The sequence below is a fragment of the Sphaerodactylus townsendi genome, linkage group LG07 (genome assembly GCF_021028975.2).
Source record: "Sphaerodactylus townsendi isolate TG3544 linkage group LG07, MPM_Stown_v2.3, whole genome shotgun sequence".
Classification (NCBI taxonomy): domain Eukaryota; kingdom Metazoa; phylum Chordata; class Lepidosauria; order Squamata; family Sphaerodactylidae; genus Sphaerodactylus; species Sphaerodactylus townsendi.
Window position 1 is genome coordinate 99,753,962 of NC_059431.1, and position 16,846 is coordinate 99,770,807.

A 16,846-nucleotide genomic window follows, 5' to 3' on the forward strand; every position below is an offset into this window, starting at 1 on the left:
GGATTAGAGCAAAAAAAAGGAAACAAGGAGTAAGGGAACAACAAAATTGGCAGATAAAAGACTGTAACTATTAGATCACAGTATACTCTAGATCTGTAGTGGAAGACAAGGTAATCTGAGCCAATAGTTAAGTATGGCCACCCAAATGGTAGCCTCCACTCTCATCAGGCCTGTTTCTAGTTGCAGAGTAGCATTAGGGACCCATTTTGGAACTTGGAGGGCTGATCTTAAAAATTTAGATTGTACCATTGCAGTGGTGCAAAACTGGTTAAGGGGTCCTAACCGGGTACCATACCAGAATTGACTTGGCTTCAAACAACTTAAGTGCTGCAGGAATATAGTGGCCACCTTTTGACAAGGAATTTAAGGATAGCAGTTGAGCTCCTCTGTGCATGTCCAGCAACATGGTCCTCATGAGCTTTTCTGCCCTGCAGAAAACTCAGACTGATCCAAGATTTAAATGTTAAGGGTTGGATCAGAATAGATGAAGCAGAAACCTAAATCTCCTCAGTTCAGGTTTTGTTTTCCTTGTATGTACCACTTCTAGACATGTGACTATCTACCCTGTTCAAGGCATAGCTTGTAGAAGAACCGCTGCCCTATATGTGTGGACTGAGGTATCTTTAGATAGACAACCAGCGTGGTGTAGCTGTTAGTGGCAGACTAACATCTGAGAGAACAAAAGTTGAATCACCACTCTGCTGTGGAGCTTGGGGCAGTCACACACTCTCAGCCCTAATCTATCTTGCAGGAGTGTTGTGAGGATAAAATGGTGGAGAGGAGACTTATGTACGCTATCGTGGGTCCCACTGGAGTAAGTGAATATATAAAAATAGGTAGCTGGAATGAACAGTTCAAGAGTCAGAAACAATCATTACAGGCCTGTTATCAGGACCATGGACAGGGCCCAAGGGAGCTGTAAATAGGTCATTAGATGTTGTGATGAAGACTCACATAAGGCCCCCTGAAAAGGGGGAGGGGCTTGTTTTAATGGAATGAGAGGCTGCTAGTCTAAGACAAAAAAGTCTAACTCTTTACTTACCACCCATTTTTAATGCTATGTCTGTCTCCCCGTTTTTTAATCTGTCTCCCCGTGTATTAAAATAGGTGGCAGGTTTGAGTGTAAAGATGGCCAGTGGGGAGAAGGCTAATTCAGCTCCTGCTTCCCTGCCCCGAAGTGGGAATCTCTCGTGGCCTTTTTTTCATTCAAAAAAGTGTGTTGTTGTTGATTGTGTATTTATTCGTTTGTTTGTTTATTTAAATTTCACTTTTCTCCCCAGGGAGACCTGGAACTGGCCTACAACATATTATCCTCTCCTGCCTTTTATCCTCACAACAGTAATCTTGTTAAGTAGGCTAGGCTGAGAGCTAGAGTGAGAAGGCTGCCCCACAGTCATTCAGCAAGCCTGATGGCAGAGTGTGGGGGTTTGCATCTAGGTCTCCCAGAGTCTAGTATTATGAGTTCCTCTTCTCCCTCCTCTATATAGGAGAGGAGTGAGGAAGTCCCCTGAATAATTAAATACTTCGTACTGATTTCGTTCTTAGAGATTTAAGTCACACTAGTTCCCTTTTCGTATGGTTATGAAAGGCCATCACCCAGAGACTTAAGCTGAATGGAACTTAGAAGTTTGTTCTACATACATTATAAAGGAGTTTTTCTTTTCAGTTTCCTTTCAACATTCAGAGAAGGTGTAACTTAAGTAACTGTATATGGATGTGTTACAGTTTGTTTGATCTTCTTAAATCAACCTCAGATTATTAGTATGGTAGGGTCTGAGTTTCTCTGCCTGACCTAGGTATGGAGTTTTTATACCTAATATAACCTGTACCAATGAGAGACCAGACCAAAAAGGCAATACTGAAATTCTGGGTTCCGTTAGAGAATAGCTTCACCCTGGAAGTATTTCAAATCATGAACTTTCACTGAGGCATTTTGATGTCCCATTCCTTATCGAAACTTGGATTTCACAGCTTTTAGTGTAGTCCATTTTATTAATTTCTGATTTACGGACCATGTTGGTTATTTTATCTTTTAATTTGAGTACGGTTTTAGCCCAAAGTCCCCCATTTTAAATTTTGGGTTAGTTGAAATAGTTTTTATGTATTGCACTGTGCATTGTACATTGCCCTGAGCCAAACATGGGAGGGGTGATTAACAAATAAAAAATAAATAAACCCAAGCATCCTATGAAAACAAATTCTATGACTTACCTAACTCTGTGGGTGGTTAGGATCCCCTGAATTTTGTTCTCCTGGTTTCTATCCATGGGACTATTTGCTCTTTGCAATCACACCACACTTTGCAATCACACTATTTGCTCTTTGAAATCACAACAGGATATTTGATTTCTGGGAAGAAGAGCAGCTATTCTTCCTGTTTATAAATTAAACAGACTTTGTTATTTGTAAAAGAGGATGGAGGTAACTCTGTCAATCTTCTTTTTGTGCACAGGGTTTTCATGAGTATATGAATGTAATTCTGTTCTGGCCTTCGTTGGTGTGTCAGTTTTTCCTGCTCGGCCGATTTCTTCACATCTTGGTGGGATCGTTACGAATCTGTAGTAGGCAGGCTGTTCTAAATGTGAGTATTTTTTAAGAAATTGTGTAGTTTCATTCTTTTTCCTTGGTTTTTTTTCTTATTTTCTGGAGATTCCTTTCCTTATATCTCTGTATTCTTTGTCTTTACCAGAGGCAGCGAATGTTTTCTGTTTTGGGTTGGAACCCATTGGATATGAAATACCTGCAAAGGAAGGTGATCCTCAAACAAAATGTCCCCCAACAGACAGTGGGCTTTTGTGCACTTACTGCTTTCCACGTGGCTGTTTGCTTCACAGTGGGTTTCCCTGTGGTTCTTTGTTTAAACAGGGATCCTCCTGCTGCGAAGTGTCCCCAGCCAATCTGATTTGCCATTTTGCCCACCTTCCTTGGTCTTTCTGCACAACCTCCCTCTTGAGAGGTTGCCTTCTGCCTTTTTTGTGGGGAGGGTGTCTGTGGTCTGGTATTACTTGGCTACAAATCTCATGTCAGTTTCAAGGGTCTATTGCTCAAACGAAAGACTCAAAGCATTTAAATTTTAAAAGTCCCTTCAGATATCTCTGAAATGGTGGCAAGGAAGTGGGAGGAACTCCTGTTGGTGGTCAGGGGATGGGAAGGAAAAGTGAGAAGACCTAAAGAAAATGAAACACATTCTGATTCTCTGCAGTTTCTTCACGAGGGGTGGGGGGTGGGTGGGGTTGCACTTTACCTGGTTTTGGAAACTTCAAAGATTCTCTAATCTGAGAGTGCAGTGTGTTTTGAAGAGGGGGAAACTGGGTGCGTAACTGAGAATCCAATCTGAAGGGAATGAATGCTCAGTGCAATGGAGACCACAACTACATATATGGTCCATGAGAGAGTCTGAGAATTAATAGCACTCACAGGACAATCCTGAATTGTCCACTGAAATCAGTGGGCTTAGGCAAGGGAAATTCTACTTAAGAGTTCGCTATAACCATTTTAAGAAACAAGCACAGCTTCTCGCTTGCTTACTTTTGATGCAGACTAGTTGTTCCAATTCTGGTGCGAAGTAAGTGAAGAGTCTCTGCTCCCTCTTCTCCTACCATTTCTCCTTTCAAAATGTCATATCGGTGCCTTTCCTTTTTCCACCTTTTAAAGCCCTGCAGAGTCCCTTGGAAGATCTCTATGCAGGCTCCCACTAGCTACACAACTTTGCCTCATTTACTAAGCGGACTATGTTTGTGGGATGGTTTGTCATTGCCTTCCCCAGTCATCTGCACTTTACCTCCATCAAGCTGGGTACTCATTTTACTAACCTTAGAAGGATGGAAGGCTGACTTCACCTTGAGTTGGCTACCTGAAGCTGCACAATAAACCTGCCAAAAAAGTGACTTTAATTGTATCAATAGGCTTTTATTCATCCTGAAATTCCTTTAAAAAGCCATATTCTGATTCCAGCACTGATATTCCTAGAATAGTGACATGGGAACTTTGATTACTTCTGGCTCTGCCTTGAACTTTGATGAATTTTTTCTAAAATACACAACCCCTCCCAAAAAAACCTCTATGTAAATTATCCCTGTGCTTATAAAGAGCCCACATTTTCAAGGTATGACATCCCAGCCTGTTCCTTAGATTACATTAGACTGTGCACTCCAACACATGCCAGCTGGGAGACCTTGGAGCTCCTCCTCCTCCTCCTCCTCCTCCTCCTCCTCCTCCTCCTCCTTCCCCTTCCCCTTCCACTCCCCCTGCCCCTGCTCCTCCTTCTTCCCCTTCCCCTCCCCCTCCTCCTCCTCCTCCTCCTCCCCTTTCTCCTCCTTCACTATCATCAAGTTCCCTGTTCCTTCTTTGAGGGCGCATCCCCACAGTGGCTGCTTGGGGTTCCTGGTTCAGTACCTAAGTGTATCAATGTCAAGGTGCAGATTGTCCCAGCTCTGTACTGTCCTCAAGGGCAAGGGACCAGCCAAGCTCCCAGTGATTCATGAACCAGCATGAACTGTTATGTCTGCATTTGTCCTGTGAATATATGATGCACTCAATTTCTTCTTTTAAAGAAATGAAATAAATAAAAATTATGCTTTTGATTTCCTGATGTAGGTGCGGCCATAAAATCCTATAAGGCAATGTGTAATTGTATAGTCAAAGGCATTTATGGCAGAATCAACTGGTTGTTGTGGGTTTTCTGGGCTTTTTGGCAGAGGTCTGGTAGTTTTTGCTCTAAAATGCATATCCTGCCACACAATCACTTCATGCTGTGCCACAGAGAGAAACACATCTTCCTGTGACATGCCTCTGTAAGTGCCAGCCATAGGTGTGGGCGAAATGTTAGGAGCAAAAACTACCAGACCATAGCTGCAGAGCCCAGAAAACCCATAACAGTCAATGTGTAATTCCTGGGACAACTGTTCCTTCTTTTCCCACACAGGAAGAAACTAATTTCCTTGAGGTTCACCAAATTCAACATGTCCAGCATCTGCTGAAGAAGCCGCCACCACAGTGAGGGTCATTTTGTTCTTTGGGGCATTTCCCTTTTAAGCTGATAATAAGCTTATTGCCTAAAGTTTTCATATTGGTTTTCCAACTGACTGAAGTCTCTTTAGAACAGGGAGGAGAGATCCAAGTCATTCAACACAGAGTGAAGAGAGTGGGTGTGGGTGTGATTGTTGCTGGTCTACAGGGGTCTGCAACCTGCGGCTCTCCAGATGTTCATGGACTACAATTCCCATCAGCCCCTGCCAGCATGGCTGAATTATCCATGAACATCTGGAGAGCCGCAGGTTGCAGACCCCTGCACTAGCCTGCAACATTAAGTGCTGAAGCGGAAAGCTAGAAGGCAACTCAACACTCAGGAGCCTGTTAAAAAATGCTTTTCTGTAGACAATCAGGACTTGCGAAGAGGTGGAAGAACTGCCTTTTATTGCCACTGAACTTGTTGCTCTTATGTTTATACCTACCCACAGGCCACCTCAGAAATCCTGGATTCGGCGAAAATTGTATGAATGGGACCCTTATTTTCGATTCCCAAGCCGAATGATCAGCACGATGGTGGTTGTCCTCATCTGCCTTTATATGGTACGTGAAGGACCTGCATGCACATTTCTCTAAGTGGGGAACTGGCTGCTACTTCTCTTAGATGTTCTGATGTGCCTGCTGTGGAATTCATAAGGTTATTAATTACTGTCTTGCCTCGGCTAAGAATAGAGCTGGCCTTGGCCGGCTGTCGGGCTCTGATCTGGAAGTCTTCTAGAGACCAGGTTTTAGGGTTTGCATTGCACCATGTGTGCATCATTATCGTGTACCCGTAACAGTACCATTTATAGACCAACTGGAAGAGTTCAAAATGCTTCACAAATATTATCAGTAATTATCAGTATCAGTAATGTTACAATGACCTTGTAACTAGGTCATGTGAAACTGAAGAGTCCTTATAATTGAATCTGACCATAGGTCTATCAAGGTAGACACTTCACTGCCATCTTTAGCTCATGAAGTGTTCATACCTTCCAACACACTGCCTCAGAAATCTGTGTGTATGTATTCAGTTGCATTCTTCTTTTGAGATATTCACACCCTGTTTTGCTGTTATTTTCCATTTGACTTCTAGACTGTTATGGCTGAGGTGATGGTTTATAGGTTTTTTAAAGGACTCATCACAGGATCTGCACCAAATGCTGAGCTCCTTGCAGCTGGTTTCAACGCAACGGAATTATTCAGTACAGTGCAAGAATTTTTTAAAGTTGCTGAAGGTACAGCTATGATGACTTCTGTGTTTCTGAATTGAACTTTGCAATATTTTTGTGTGGCTTGTTGATGGTTCCTTGGTGACAGGGATGCCATGGCTTTCTGGTTTTCTGTGACCATCAGAGGGAGCTTCAGCCTCTAGTTAAAAATCCTTGTAATGTCCACTGACATTTGGAAATGTTTAGCAGTGTCGTCCTTCTGGAAAGCATTTTCTATTGCCGGCCTTAGGGAGTGGTCCCCATATAACAGAAGTACTGGGGCAGAAGGAGGGTTTGGATTTGAACCCCACCTTTCTCTCCTGTAAGGAGACTCAAGGTGGCTTACAAACTCCTTTCCCTTCCTCTCCCCACATCAGACACTTTGTGAGGTAGGTGGGGCTGAGAGAGTTCTGAAGAACTGTGACTAGCCCAAGGTCACCCAGCAGGCTTCATGTGGAGGAGTGGAAAACAAGTCCAGATTTGAGTCCACCACTCTTAACCACTTCACCACAAGGAGGCCTGTGGATTTGAAGACATACTGGTTTTGTGGCGATGGAAAGTAAATGTCATAGAACTGAAACATGTCTGGAGCAGGGGACAGTTCCTGACAATAGCACACGTCTGAAGTACATGAGGTCTTGTTTGGACCAGATTCTGACTATCGTCCAATTACAAAGGCCACATGACTCAATTTATTCCTTATTTTTGTTCATCGTTTGCCTAAAATATAATTTTGTGTTTCTTTGTCAGTGAGTGCCTAGTGGAGAGAAAAGTGGGCCAGAAATACTTAAATAGATAATGATATCCACTCAGACAAGAGCTAATTTCCCTCTTTTGCACAACTAAGAGTACAAGTTCTCTTTGTCTCTCATACATACACCCTCTTTATTTGTCCCTGACCTTTTCCGCACATGGCACATACCCCATTTTAAAGGTATTTTCAGTTCCATCGTTTACCTCAAACTCTGTGCAAACTCTCCTCCTCAGAACGCTGTTTCCTGACTGGCAGTTATTTTTCCCCGATGCTTGTGGTGTAGTGATGCTTTGTTGCTTCACTGATTTGATGATCTGAAAAAAAATGGTCAAAAGGCAGACAGAGAGAGAAAGCTCACAAAATAATAAAAATTGAGGGGAGAGGGGGAAAGGACTGACGTGAGGGGCTGAAAAAATGGCCGAGCAAAAACCAAAAGGGAAATTGGGCGATTGCACAGGTGGTATAGATAATGGATTGCTGTGTTGCTGGGAAAGAAAAATTGTTTCAGTTATATTCACACTGTGAGGGAAACTAGTTTGAAAATGTTTCAGCTTTGTTAAGATGTTTTCAGAAACAACAAGGCAAAAAGTGTTTGAGAATGTTTTTGGAACCCTACAGGAGATAAAATGTGCAGAACTCCATGGAGTAAATGCTTAATTAGTGGGCTGGAAATAATATTGTTCGGAAAAGACTCTTATTTGACTGGTTCAAAGGAAGAAATGGCTACTGGAAGTAAAATGGAGGAAGCGGAAGAAAATTCCATTTTTTTCCACGTGTTGCTTCCTTGGAAAATTTCCACAGCCTGGGCCCTGCTTAAAAGCCTGGTTGGAGGGGACCAAGACTAATGCAGTTTTATGGACAAAGTCTGTGGTGACCACATTGCAAAGAGTAGTTGCTAAATAAACGGAAGCTTGTGGTCAGTGAGTTGTTCAGGTTCCTAAAGCTGTAAAGCTGCAAATCATATGCCTTGTAATTTGGCTTTCAGAAAACAGAGCGTGTGTTTAATCCCATTGTGACAAATAAGTAACAATCTCAAGGGCCCATTTTAATAATATTGAAAGTTTAAGACTCTGACTCCTCCCATGAAGTCTTAACTAAATAAATAATTTTTGTGATGTTGGAAATGATTGGAGATGGTTTGAAGAACGTGCAGACACCAAATTTTCCTTAACTGCTTCTAAGGAAGTCTGCGCTGCTTACTTCTTCTGAGTTCTCCCAGTGTCCTCTAACTGGACTCTGTGTCCTTGCAGTTCTGTTGGAACTTGCTAACTCTGAGTTCTGTGGATCTCTAACACCTTAAAGGTCTGAGATATTGCTGTCTCCAGCCTTCTCCAGACACCTGAACTAAAACAGACTGTAAAACAGGAACTGCTAACCAATAAGAATGCTATAGTGCTCTTGCCTCTAGAGGGCTTCTTAAAGGGACAGGGTGTAACTAAGGTTCTCTCCCTCAGAATACTGTACATAAAGCAACTAAACCCATTCTAACTAAGGATGCAACTGAGATTTAAATAAGGAAAGTAGTGAGGGTGTCTCCAGGGGCACTTCTAGGTTTGGTACACTGCTGCTTTTGGAAAGAGCTGCATTGGAAGCTAAGCAAGGTTGGCCACAGTCAGTACTTGGATAGAAGACCCCCAGAGAAGAATGGGGTTGCTATGCAGGGGAAGGCAGTGACAACCACACTTCCTCCTCTCTTGCCTGGAATACCCCATGGATTAGGTGGCCACGAGTCAGTTGCAACCCATCAGCGTGTCTTTCTCTTTCATTTTCAAAATGCTAACTTTCCTTTACTGCCACCTTATACAGAACATGACCATATACAGAACATGGCTCATGGAACTCTTACCTTGGGCCTTTTAGCTGCACAGTGGGACTGAAGTGTGGTTTCCTTGCATTTCTCTGTTTACACACGAGGCAGCCCAGTCCTCCCTGCAACTAGTCTCAACAGGTCTGTGTTTCCTGGTTTCTCTTAGCTGTGCACCTCTTAAAGGCACAGATCTCATAATACACAGTAGTCCCAATACTATAGAGCTGATATTCCCCCCGCTACCCTCCTTAGACACTCTGTCTCTCAGCCTGTCTCCTGCTGCCGCCATGGAAGAGGGGCTTATTTTAAAAAAGAAGCTTGCCTGAAAAAAGGTTTTAAAAAGCCCACCTGCTCAATCATCAGGGAGGGCAGAAGCAGAGCCAGGGAGATGGGCTGGAGCCAGAAACAACTCCTGCTTGTGCTGTTCCTTGCAGAAGCTAAATCTGTTATATCAGTATATTGAGTGTTTTAGAAAAGAAGGAAGGAGCCAATAGCAGGGGGGGGGATGAGGGGGAAGGCATGGACAGCTGTATGAAGAGTGGGAAGGGTGGATCTAGACAGGTTGGCCATGGGTGGAGGGAACATGTCCAAGTCAAAGCTGTCCTCACTGGAAAATCTTCCCCCTCTGGCAGCAAAGCAAAGTTAAATTTGTGCCACAAGCTGTCTCACTTGCTGCAGGGAGACTAGAAAGTGAAAGTGGGCCTTGAGGAAATACATACAAGAAATCTTGCTGCGACAGACATTTGCCCCCACTGCACAGCAGATGCCTTGTGCATAATTGGCCCATATGACGCAGCCTTAGTTTTGGCAACCTGAATTCCCCTTGAAGAGTCACCACTGGCAAATCAAACCTAGATTTGCTGTTTGGTTACACCTGCACAGCTAAACTCTGCTTATTATAATTTTTACCTCCTGTTTCTTCCAAGGAGCTTAGAATAGCCCGTGCGATTTTCCTTCACAACAACCCCATGAGAAAGGTTAGACTGGGGAGAATTAATGCCCAAGGATCAGCTGCTAAGCTCCAGAGTGAGCTGTGATTTGAACCTGTGTTTTCATGGCTCCAGTCCAGCACTGATGGCTTCACCACACTGCCTCTCAGTTCTTAAACACAGAAGTGGCAGAACAGGTCCTGATCAGGCCAGTGGCTCAGCAGCACGAGGCAATCTTGTGGGCGCACATCCGTACCTCTTTTAAATAGACAAGGTCACATGGTACTGTTACTCTGCAGACCCAGTGGGGCCTTGGGGCAATTTTACAGGAGGAGGAGGAGGAGGAGGGTTGGGTTTTATATGCTTTTCTCTACCTTTAAGGAGTCTTAAAAAGGCTTACAAACTTCTTCCTTTCCTCTCCCCACAAAAGACACCTTATGAGGTAGGTTAGGCTGAGAGAGTTCTGAGAGAATTGTGACTAGCCCAGGGGTCTGCAACCTGCGGCTCTCCAGATGTTCATGGACTACAAATCCCATCAGCCCCTGCCAGCATGGCCGATTGGCCGTGCTGGCAGGGACTGATGGGATTTGTAGTCCATGAACATCTGGAGAGCCGCAGGTTGCAGACCCCTGGACTAGCCCAAGGTCACCCAGCAGGCTTAATGTGTAGGAGTGGGCAATCAAACCTGGTTCTCCAGATTAGAGTTCACCACTTTTAACCACTACACCCCCTTTAAGTTTATCTAAAATGATGTTGGTGTCCTCAGGTTGTCCTGCCCATAATGTGTAGCTTCGCTCTCCGAGACTCCCTGAATGACCTTTGCCATGCTTGTATTCCCAAGTGAAACACTGAACACTGTCTCTGGAGTGTGTAGTTGTTCATTCTCTCTAATGTCTGTGATGTCAGAATGTTGTCAGAATGGTAGTGTGGGGGATGGTAGTGTGGGGGCGCCAGGAGAATGTCTTGAATAAAGATGATGGTTGCTTGTTTCACAGGTATCTGGGTAACCGCCACCGTTACTTCTGCTCTGACATGTGTCACATATGTGTTCCACATCTTAGTCTGCTACAGGTATGGATATATTTTGGGCTGCAGGGGCCTAATGCTGTCCCACTGCCTAAACACAATTAGTTCATTAATAATTAGTGCAGAGTTACTCCAATGATCTTAGGCTGGAATAAGTCCGCACAGGATTGCCCTGTGGAAATGCGGTTTGGGATCCCATTCCCTCCCTCTGCCTCTTGCATGAGCATTCCCCTTTCCCATTTATTTTCAGAGCTATCTATAGCTGGCATTAGGCCTGCATGGACATTTTCACTTGCTGGAGCTCGTGCCAATCCATAGTTTGCTAGTCATAAACAGGTTTGCAACTTGAAGTTTGAGATCATTGCTTAGCAAAGAAGTCCACAGTCTTAATGTTTTATGCAGACAACAAAATGTTTTCATGCTTTCCCCAACAAAATAAAATAAAAAAGGAAGTGGCTAAGTAGTTCTTTCTGTCAGGCTCTGATATTGTAGGTCAGTTGAGAGTTTGACCTCAAGTAGTTAGGTTTCTGGGCCCACAGGATGCTGTCAGTGTGAGTAGAACCAGCAGGAAGAAGTAGAGTTTGATTTATACCCCACCTTTAAGGAGACTCAAAGGGGCTTACAAACTCTTTTTTCCCTTCCTCTCCCCACAGTAGACTCCTTGTGAGTGAGGTGGAGCTGAGAGAATGCTGAATGAATGTGATGAGCACAAGGTCACCCAGCAGGAATGTAGGAGAAGGGAAACAAATCTGGTTCTCTCCCGCCCCACCCCCCCCTCTGCCCTGCCGCTGCCGCCCCTTACCTTAGTGCAGGCTGGAGAAGTGGCCTGTTCCCTTCAGGCTGAAAACGGCCTTGTGGGAACTACAATTCCCATGAGACCCTGGGGCTCACAAGGTCTCCTGGGAAATGTAGTTCCCACCAGGCTGTTTTCAGCCTGAAGGGAACAGGCCGCTTCTCCAGTGTGCACTGTTTGACAAAGGTAAGTGTGCGTGCGTGCATGCAAGTGGGTGGGTGGGTGCCGTGTGGGGGTGCCATTGGAGGGGGTGATTTTTTGCCCGTCCCCCAGGCATGTGCCCGGTGCAACCCTTACCCCCCGCCCCCCTAGTAACTTCACCTCTGGGGTACTGCACAGGAGGTATGAAGGCAGTCTTAAGGGCAGTGATGGGTTTGATGTTCACCAGTCCCTTATTAAAAAAACCCACTTTCTTTCCCCCCAGAAAACACATGAAGAGGTTGCGGGTTGGCAATAAGGAGTTTCTTTTAACAGACATTTCCACCGTTTCACATTCTTTAAGTGCGGTGAGTTTTCACTCTTGGTCCTTAGAAGATTTCCCACTGCTGACTTTGTAAACTTGGATTCCATTTGAGTCAATTATGCCATTTATGCATGCAGTGTTTACTTAATGGCTGTGTGCTTTGCAGCTGGTTTTTCCTGCAGCTTGCTGTTTTCAGTGCTGCAAAGTGAACACAGCCAATTTGAGCTGCCTTTTTACCCGCCTCCCGCTTTCTTTTTCCATGCGTGGGGAGAAACTGCTGTTGTGTGGGCAAAAAAACCCAGGAGGAGTGAGGAAACCTGAGGAAAGCAAAATACATGCTGATTCTCTTTGCTTTCCCTGTGTGGGGGTAGAGAATTTGCATTTTGCCAGGTTTCAAAAACTGATCTGATCTGTGGGACCATATGTTCAGGAGGGGGAGGGGGACATGTGCACAAGCACGAATCTGACCCGAAGGGAATATATGTTCACTGTGGAACAGACCTCAGATGCAAAAATATTCTACCAGTCACTTGAAAAGTGTCAGGATCCCTGCCTTTGGACTGTGGGTTAATTTTCCTACTTGAGCAAGTCCCTTGTGCATACTGGTGTTTGCAAGCCTAGGTGTGCAGGCATTGTCAAAAAGTAGGGTGTGTAATGGGTGGAGAGTTTGTATGTTCATAAAGTGCCTTCATGAGATGCCCAGAAATGGATCACATAATCTGCATTGTGGATGTAGCAGGTATCTAAAATGGAGATCGGAAGGTATAGTTTGGAGAGGGGCTGTGGCAGATGTTATTTTCACTTGAGCCCTTCTTATGTTTTCCCCAACAGAGAAGAATGTGCACATAGTGCATTTATGTGCATTATTTAGACCACTTATTGTTATGGACTCCTTAAAAGTAGCTACCGGTAGGTGTAATGCCCTGCCTTCTTCCTTTAGCCTTGGACGCCACCTTGGAATCCCACATAAAGAAAGGAAATGCCCGTGTGGCATGGGTTCTGTGGAAACAGTATCTCATATGCTGTTGAATTGTCCTTTTTATGAGATAGATAGGAAGAAGCACATAATCCCCTTCCTGCATGGAAGTGAAGGCATTACAGATAAACAGAAGGTTATATATCTTTTAAACAGCCACAACGACGAGCTGTTGGAAGCGGTGGGTAAATTTTTAAATGGTGTTATTTTAACTCGTCAGAAGTTGTAAAGGCTGTTATTATCTTGCAATGTTAATGTTAAACTATTTATATGCCATTAAAGGTATTCGAAATCGAATCGACTCCTTAAAAGAATCATAACACTTGTTCTTCATCTTCATCTTTTTAAATGCAATACAATTTTGTTTGTACAAGAAGTCCTTTGCATCTTGCTATGAATCCTGTTCTCCTGCAGTCTCCCCGGCCTCACATTGAAACCTGATATTGAGACTCGCTCATGCTGTTAGTTTGCACCTTGGAGGTGCTATGAATATATTTTGCTTCTGTGTTATGACTATTGGATTTCTGCATACATGAACTGTTTTTTTCTTTTTTAAATACCAATAGGTGGCACTGGCAAGATATTCTTCTTGGCAGATTGCATACACACTGTGGGGTATGTAAAGATTCACGTTGTGGAAGTTTGGTCCGAATTATTGGGTGTTTCCCTCTTTTCCTGACAACCTGTCTCTTGTTTTTAGGGTATCTCCTGATGCATGTGGTGCAGTGGGTGGCTGGCATGGTTTTCACATACACTGTGATTCTACCCATGGTCCATGGCCAGTGGAAACAACTTTTGGACAAGTGGGGAATGGCGATGTAAGTAGCTTGGTGTGGTAAAAAGTATAAAAACAGCTATACAGTTTAAAAAGAGTTAGTGTTGGAAGGAGAAGTTACCTGCTCCCTGGGAATGTAGAAAGAAGAACCAGGCAAAGATATAATTTTCAGTGAGAGCCTGTTGGCCCAGATGGTATAATATGGAAATAAATGTTGAACTCTTTCTTAAGATGCTGAAAGTTCTTGAGGTATCTAAGTCCCTGTTAGTATACCAACTACCAGGGAATCAGTTTAGCATGGTGGTTAAGAGCAGTGAACTCTAATCTGGAGAAACGGGTTTGATTCCCCACTCCTCCACATGAGCAGCAGGCTTTTATCTGGTGAACTGGATTTGTTTCCCTGTTCCTGTACATGAAGCCTGCTTAGTGACGTTGAGTTTATCACAGTTCTCATGGAACTCTCTCAGCCACACCTACCTCACAAAGTGCCTGTTGTGGGGAGAGGAAAGGAAGGAGTTTGTAAGCCACCTTGAGACTCCTTCCAGATGAGGAAGGCAGGGTATAATTACAAACTTTTCTTCAGAATAGCAGTTTTTTCCTCTCCATGGCCTTAAAAACCTGCCCAAATGATAATCTGGTCTGTCCTCATCCCAGGTCTGTGCAAGTCACACAACTGCTGTCCTCTTCAAAGTAAACTGGTCAGGGACCAAAAGAAAGTTGCTAATCTCACGGGACTGGGGGCATCAGTGAAAGACAACTGTACCCCTCATCTCTCTCTGCTTTAAAATTGTGCGTGGGAACACATGAAATGTGACTACAGACTCTTCACATGCTACAACAGCTAGACAAGTGTTTCTAAGATAAGCTTGTAGACTTGGATTCTGAGAAGAATTTAGTAGAAAACTGTACAGGCATGATGCATTTGTGTGTATTATGGAATATATACAAGAACAGCAACATTATCACACCATAATGAGGTATCCTTTGCTAATCTCACTGCAGGAATTCCCAGAACTTAAGAGATAAGGTATTGCTCCTTTTTAAAAGCAGGCTATCACAAAGCTAGACTGGGCTGCTGTAGCTAGAACGGCAAAGAAGCCTCCGGGTGGAAACTTGTACATTCCATTGTATTTACTAGGAACAATCCATGTTTCTGTTACCGTCCCTGATCCATCCCTCTCCCCGCTTTGGTATTTTGAGGATGTCTTGTTGCAAGTAACAAGAGTTGACATTGTAATTTTAGTGGGACTTTACACACAAGAAAACATGTATAGGATTGCTGCTTGAAGGGGGTAATGGATGTATCTTGCTTCTAGTGCACATGCAAGGAAATGGCATGTGCATGAACACTAAGGCACCGTGCAGCGAACTGTGTACCAATTCAAGCGCTATCACTGATGAAGGATATTTTTAACCTGTTGGAGGGGAGGTGACCCTTCACCAAAAGAGCAAGTGTCCTACCCAGCTTTTAAATCTGGGGGAAGATAATTTCTGGGTAAATGAATGCAACATGCGAGAAAGCGCAGTAGAGCCTTCTGCCCTGTTGATGGTGGGGGCTCAGGCAGTCATCTTTAGCCTGAGGGCTGGAGCAACTGAAGCACATCGGGAGGTGCACATGCTCAGTTCTCTCCTTGATGCCTGTACGTCTTGTCTATAAAAACAGTTGGATAGAAACACTGGATAGAAACTACGCAAGAACAGGACTTTGGGGGCCTGGGGAAGAAGTGGGCAGTCTTGGTTCTCCCTCTAGAGCATCTGATAGCATCCACTTCCAATTACCCATAACGGTCTCTTTCTCTCTCTTTCTCTCGTTTTGCCTTCTCTGCTTCAGCCTCACCTTTGTCCTTGTCATGCTGATCAAGAAGCTTCAGCTTTACATGGCAGCGTGGTTCTTTCTCCAGCCCAAGATTTCACCAGAAGACAAGCAAAAACCACTGGCCCTTGATAACAGGTTAGTACCTTCCTGAGAGGCAGTGGCGTATTTACCAGAGAGACATGGTGGGGGTGGGGTGGGGGTCAATTGACGGTGGGTGCCCCTATTGGATCACGTGGGGGAAGCCTGCCACGGCCTGCCCCTTGGCCTGGCCCCACCAGGTTGCTCCTTCAGCCTGTGGAGGCTCCGCCGGCTGAAGGAGCAGCCTGGCAGGGTCTGGTCGAGTAGCAGCCTGTGGTAGGCTCCCCTCAACCCAGCCCCACCAGGCTGTTCCTAAGCTAAGGGAGGTTGAGGCAGTGAGGAGGTGGTGGGGGCACGGGGTGCCGGGGGGAGGGTGGCATCAGGGCAGCTGTTGCCCTGGGTGCCATTTTCCCCCTCTCCACCTCTGCTGAGAGGCTCTTTCCCTCTCATAAATTCCCTGGATTTATTCCACTGCTTGGAGCTCATGGATTCAGGGGAGCTCATAGATTCAGGGTACCTGTAAAAAGCAGTACATGTTGAGGAAGACCTGTCACCCCTTTAGCAGCATACTCGTGTTCATTTGCATGTTTATTTTGGTATGTTCCTTTAAAGCTCGAAATGGGCTGGGCTCTGTTTGCATGAAAGCTTTTCTCTTTCAGTACATTTCTCTGAACCCTGTCTCAGTACCTTAAGGTCGTCTGAGGAAACTGTAGCTTTCTGAGGCATGGTTGGTAACCAAAAGATGCAGAGCTTTCTTAGCAGTGATGTTGTAGCTTTATAATTCCTTGCCCAGAGAAACTCACTTGACCAGAAAGCATCTTGTTCCAGACAGGGGTTACCCATGGGGAATTGCAGTTGTTTCAAGGCTGCCGTTATGACTCTTGTCTGTTTAATTTTGGATAGTGTCATGATACCTTGTTTTGTTTTTGTTATGTTTTGTTCTTTATTGGATTTTGTTGCTAATTGTCTTGGTAATCTCTTCCCGGATAGTTCATGAAGTTGAAAAATAAACATTGTGTGTGTATAGGACTAGGTACTGGAGTGACCGAAATGTTTTTATCGGTAGACCAGTCAAATATTGTCAACTAGTTTTAAGGCACTGACTTTATTAGAATAACCAGCAAGGTCCAATGCCGTAATCATGTTTGGTTTACAATAAAAGCAAATTCACTTGGTCCTGCCTCCAAATTTTATGGGCTGTGCAGTGTAAT

General features: G+C 44.3%; 1 protein-coding gene across 2 annotated transcripts in view; it reads left to right on the top strand.

Annotated features, from left to right (window-relative positions):
* Positions 1–16,846, top strand: part of LOC125436802 (stimulated by retinoic acid gene 6 protein-like) — a 53,815-nt gene that overhangs the window by 29,791 nt on the left and 7,178 nt on the right. Inside the window, exons 7-16 of one of the 2 annotated variants that reach the window (XM_048504115.1) lie at positions 2,453–2,581; positions 4,925–4,995; positions 5,460–5,483; positions 5,526–5,571; positions 6,104–6,245; positions 10,704–10,779; positions 11,952–12,033; positions 13,533–13,581; positions 13,667–13,784; positions 15,573–15,692. In XM_048504115.1, the coding sequence (XP_048360072.1) occupies positions 2,453–2,581; positions 4,925–4,995; positions 5,460–5,483; positions 5,526–5,571; positions 6,104–6,245; positions 10,704–10,779; positions 11,952–12,033; positions 13,533–13,581; positions 13,667–13,784; positions 15,573–15,692 (857 nt within the window). Of the gene's footprint in view, positions 1–2,452; positions 2,582–4,924; positions 4,996–5,459; positions 5,572–6,103; positions 6,246–10,703; positions 10,780–11,951; positions 12,034–13,532; positions 13,582–13,666; positions 13,785–15,572; positions 15,693–16,846 lie in introns of both variants that reach the window. The other variant, XM_048504114.1, reaches the window with a different exon arrangement.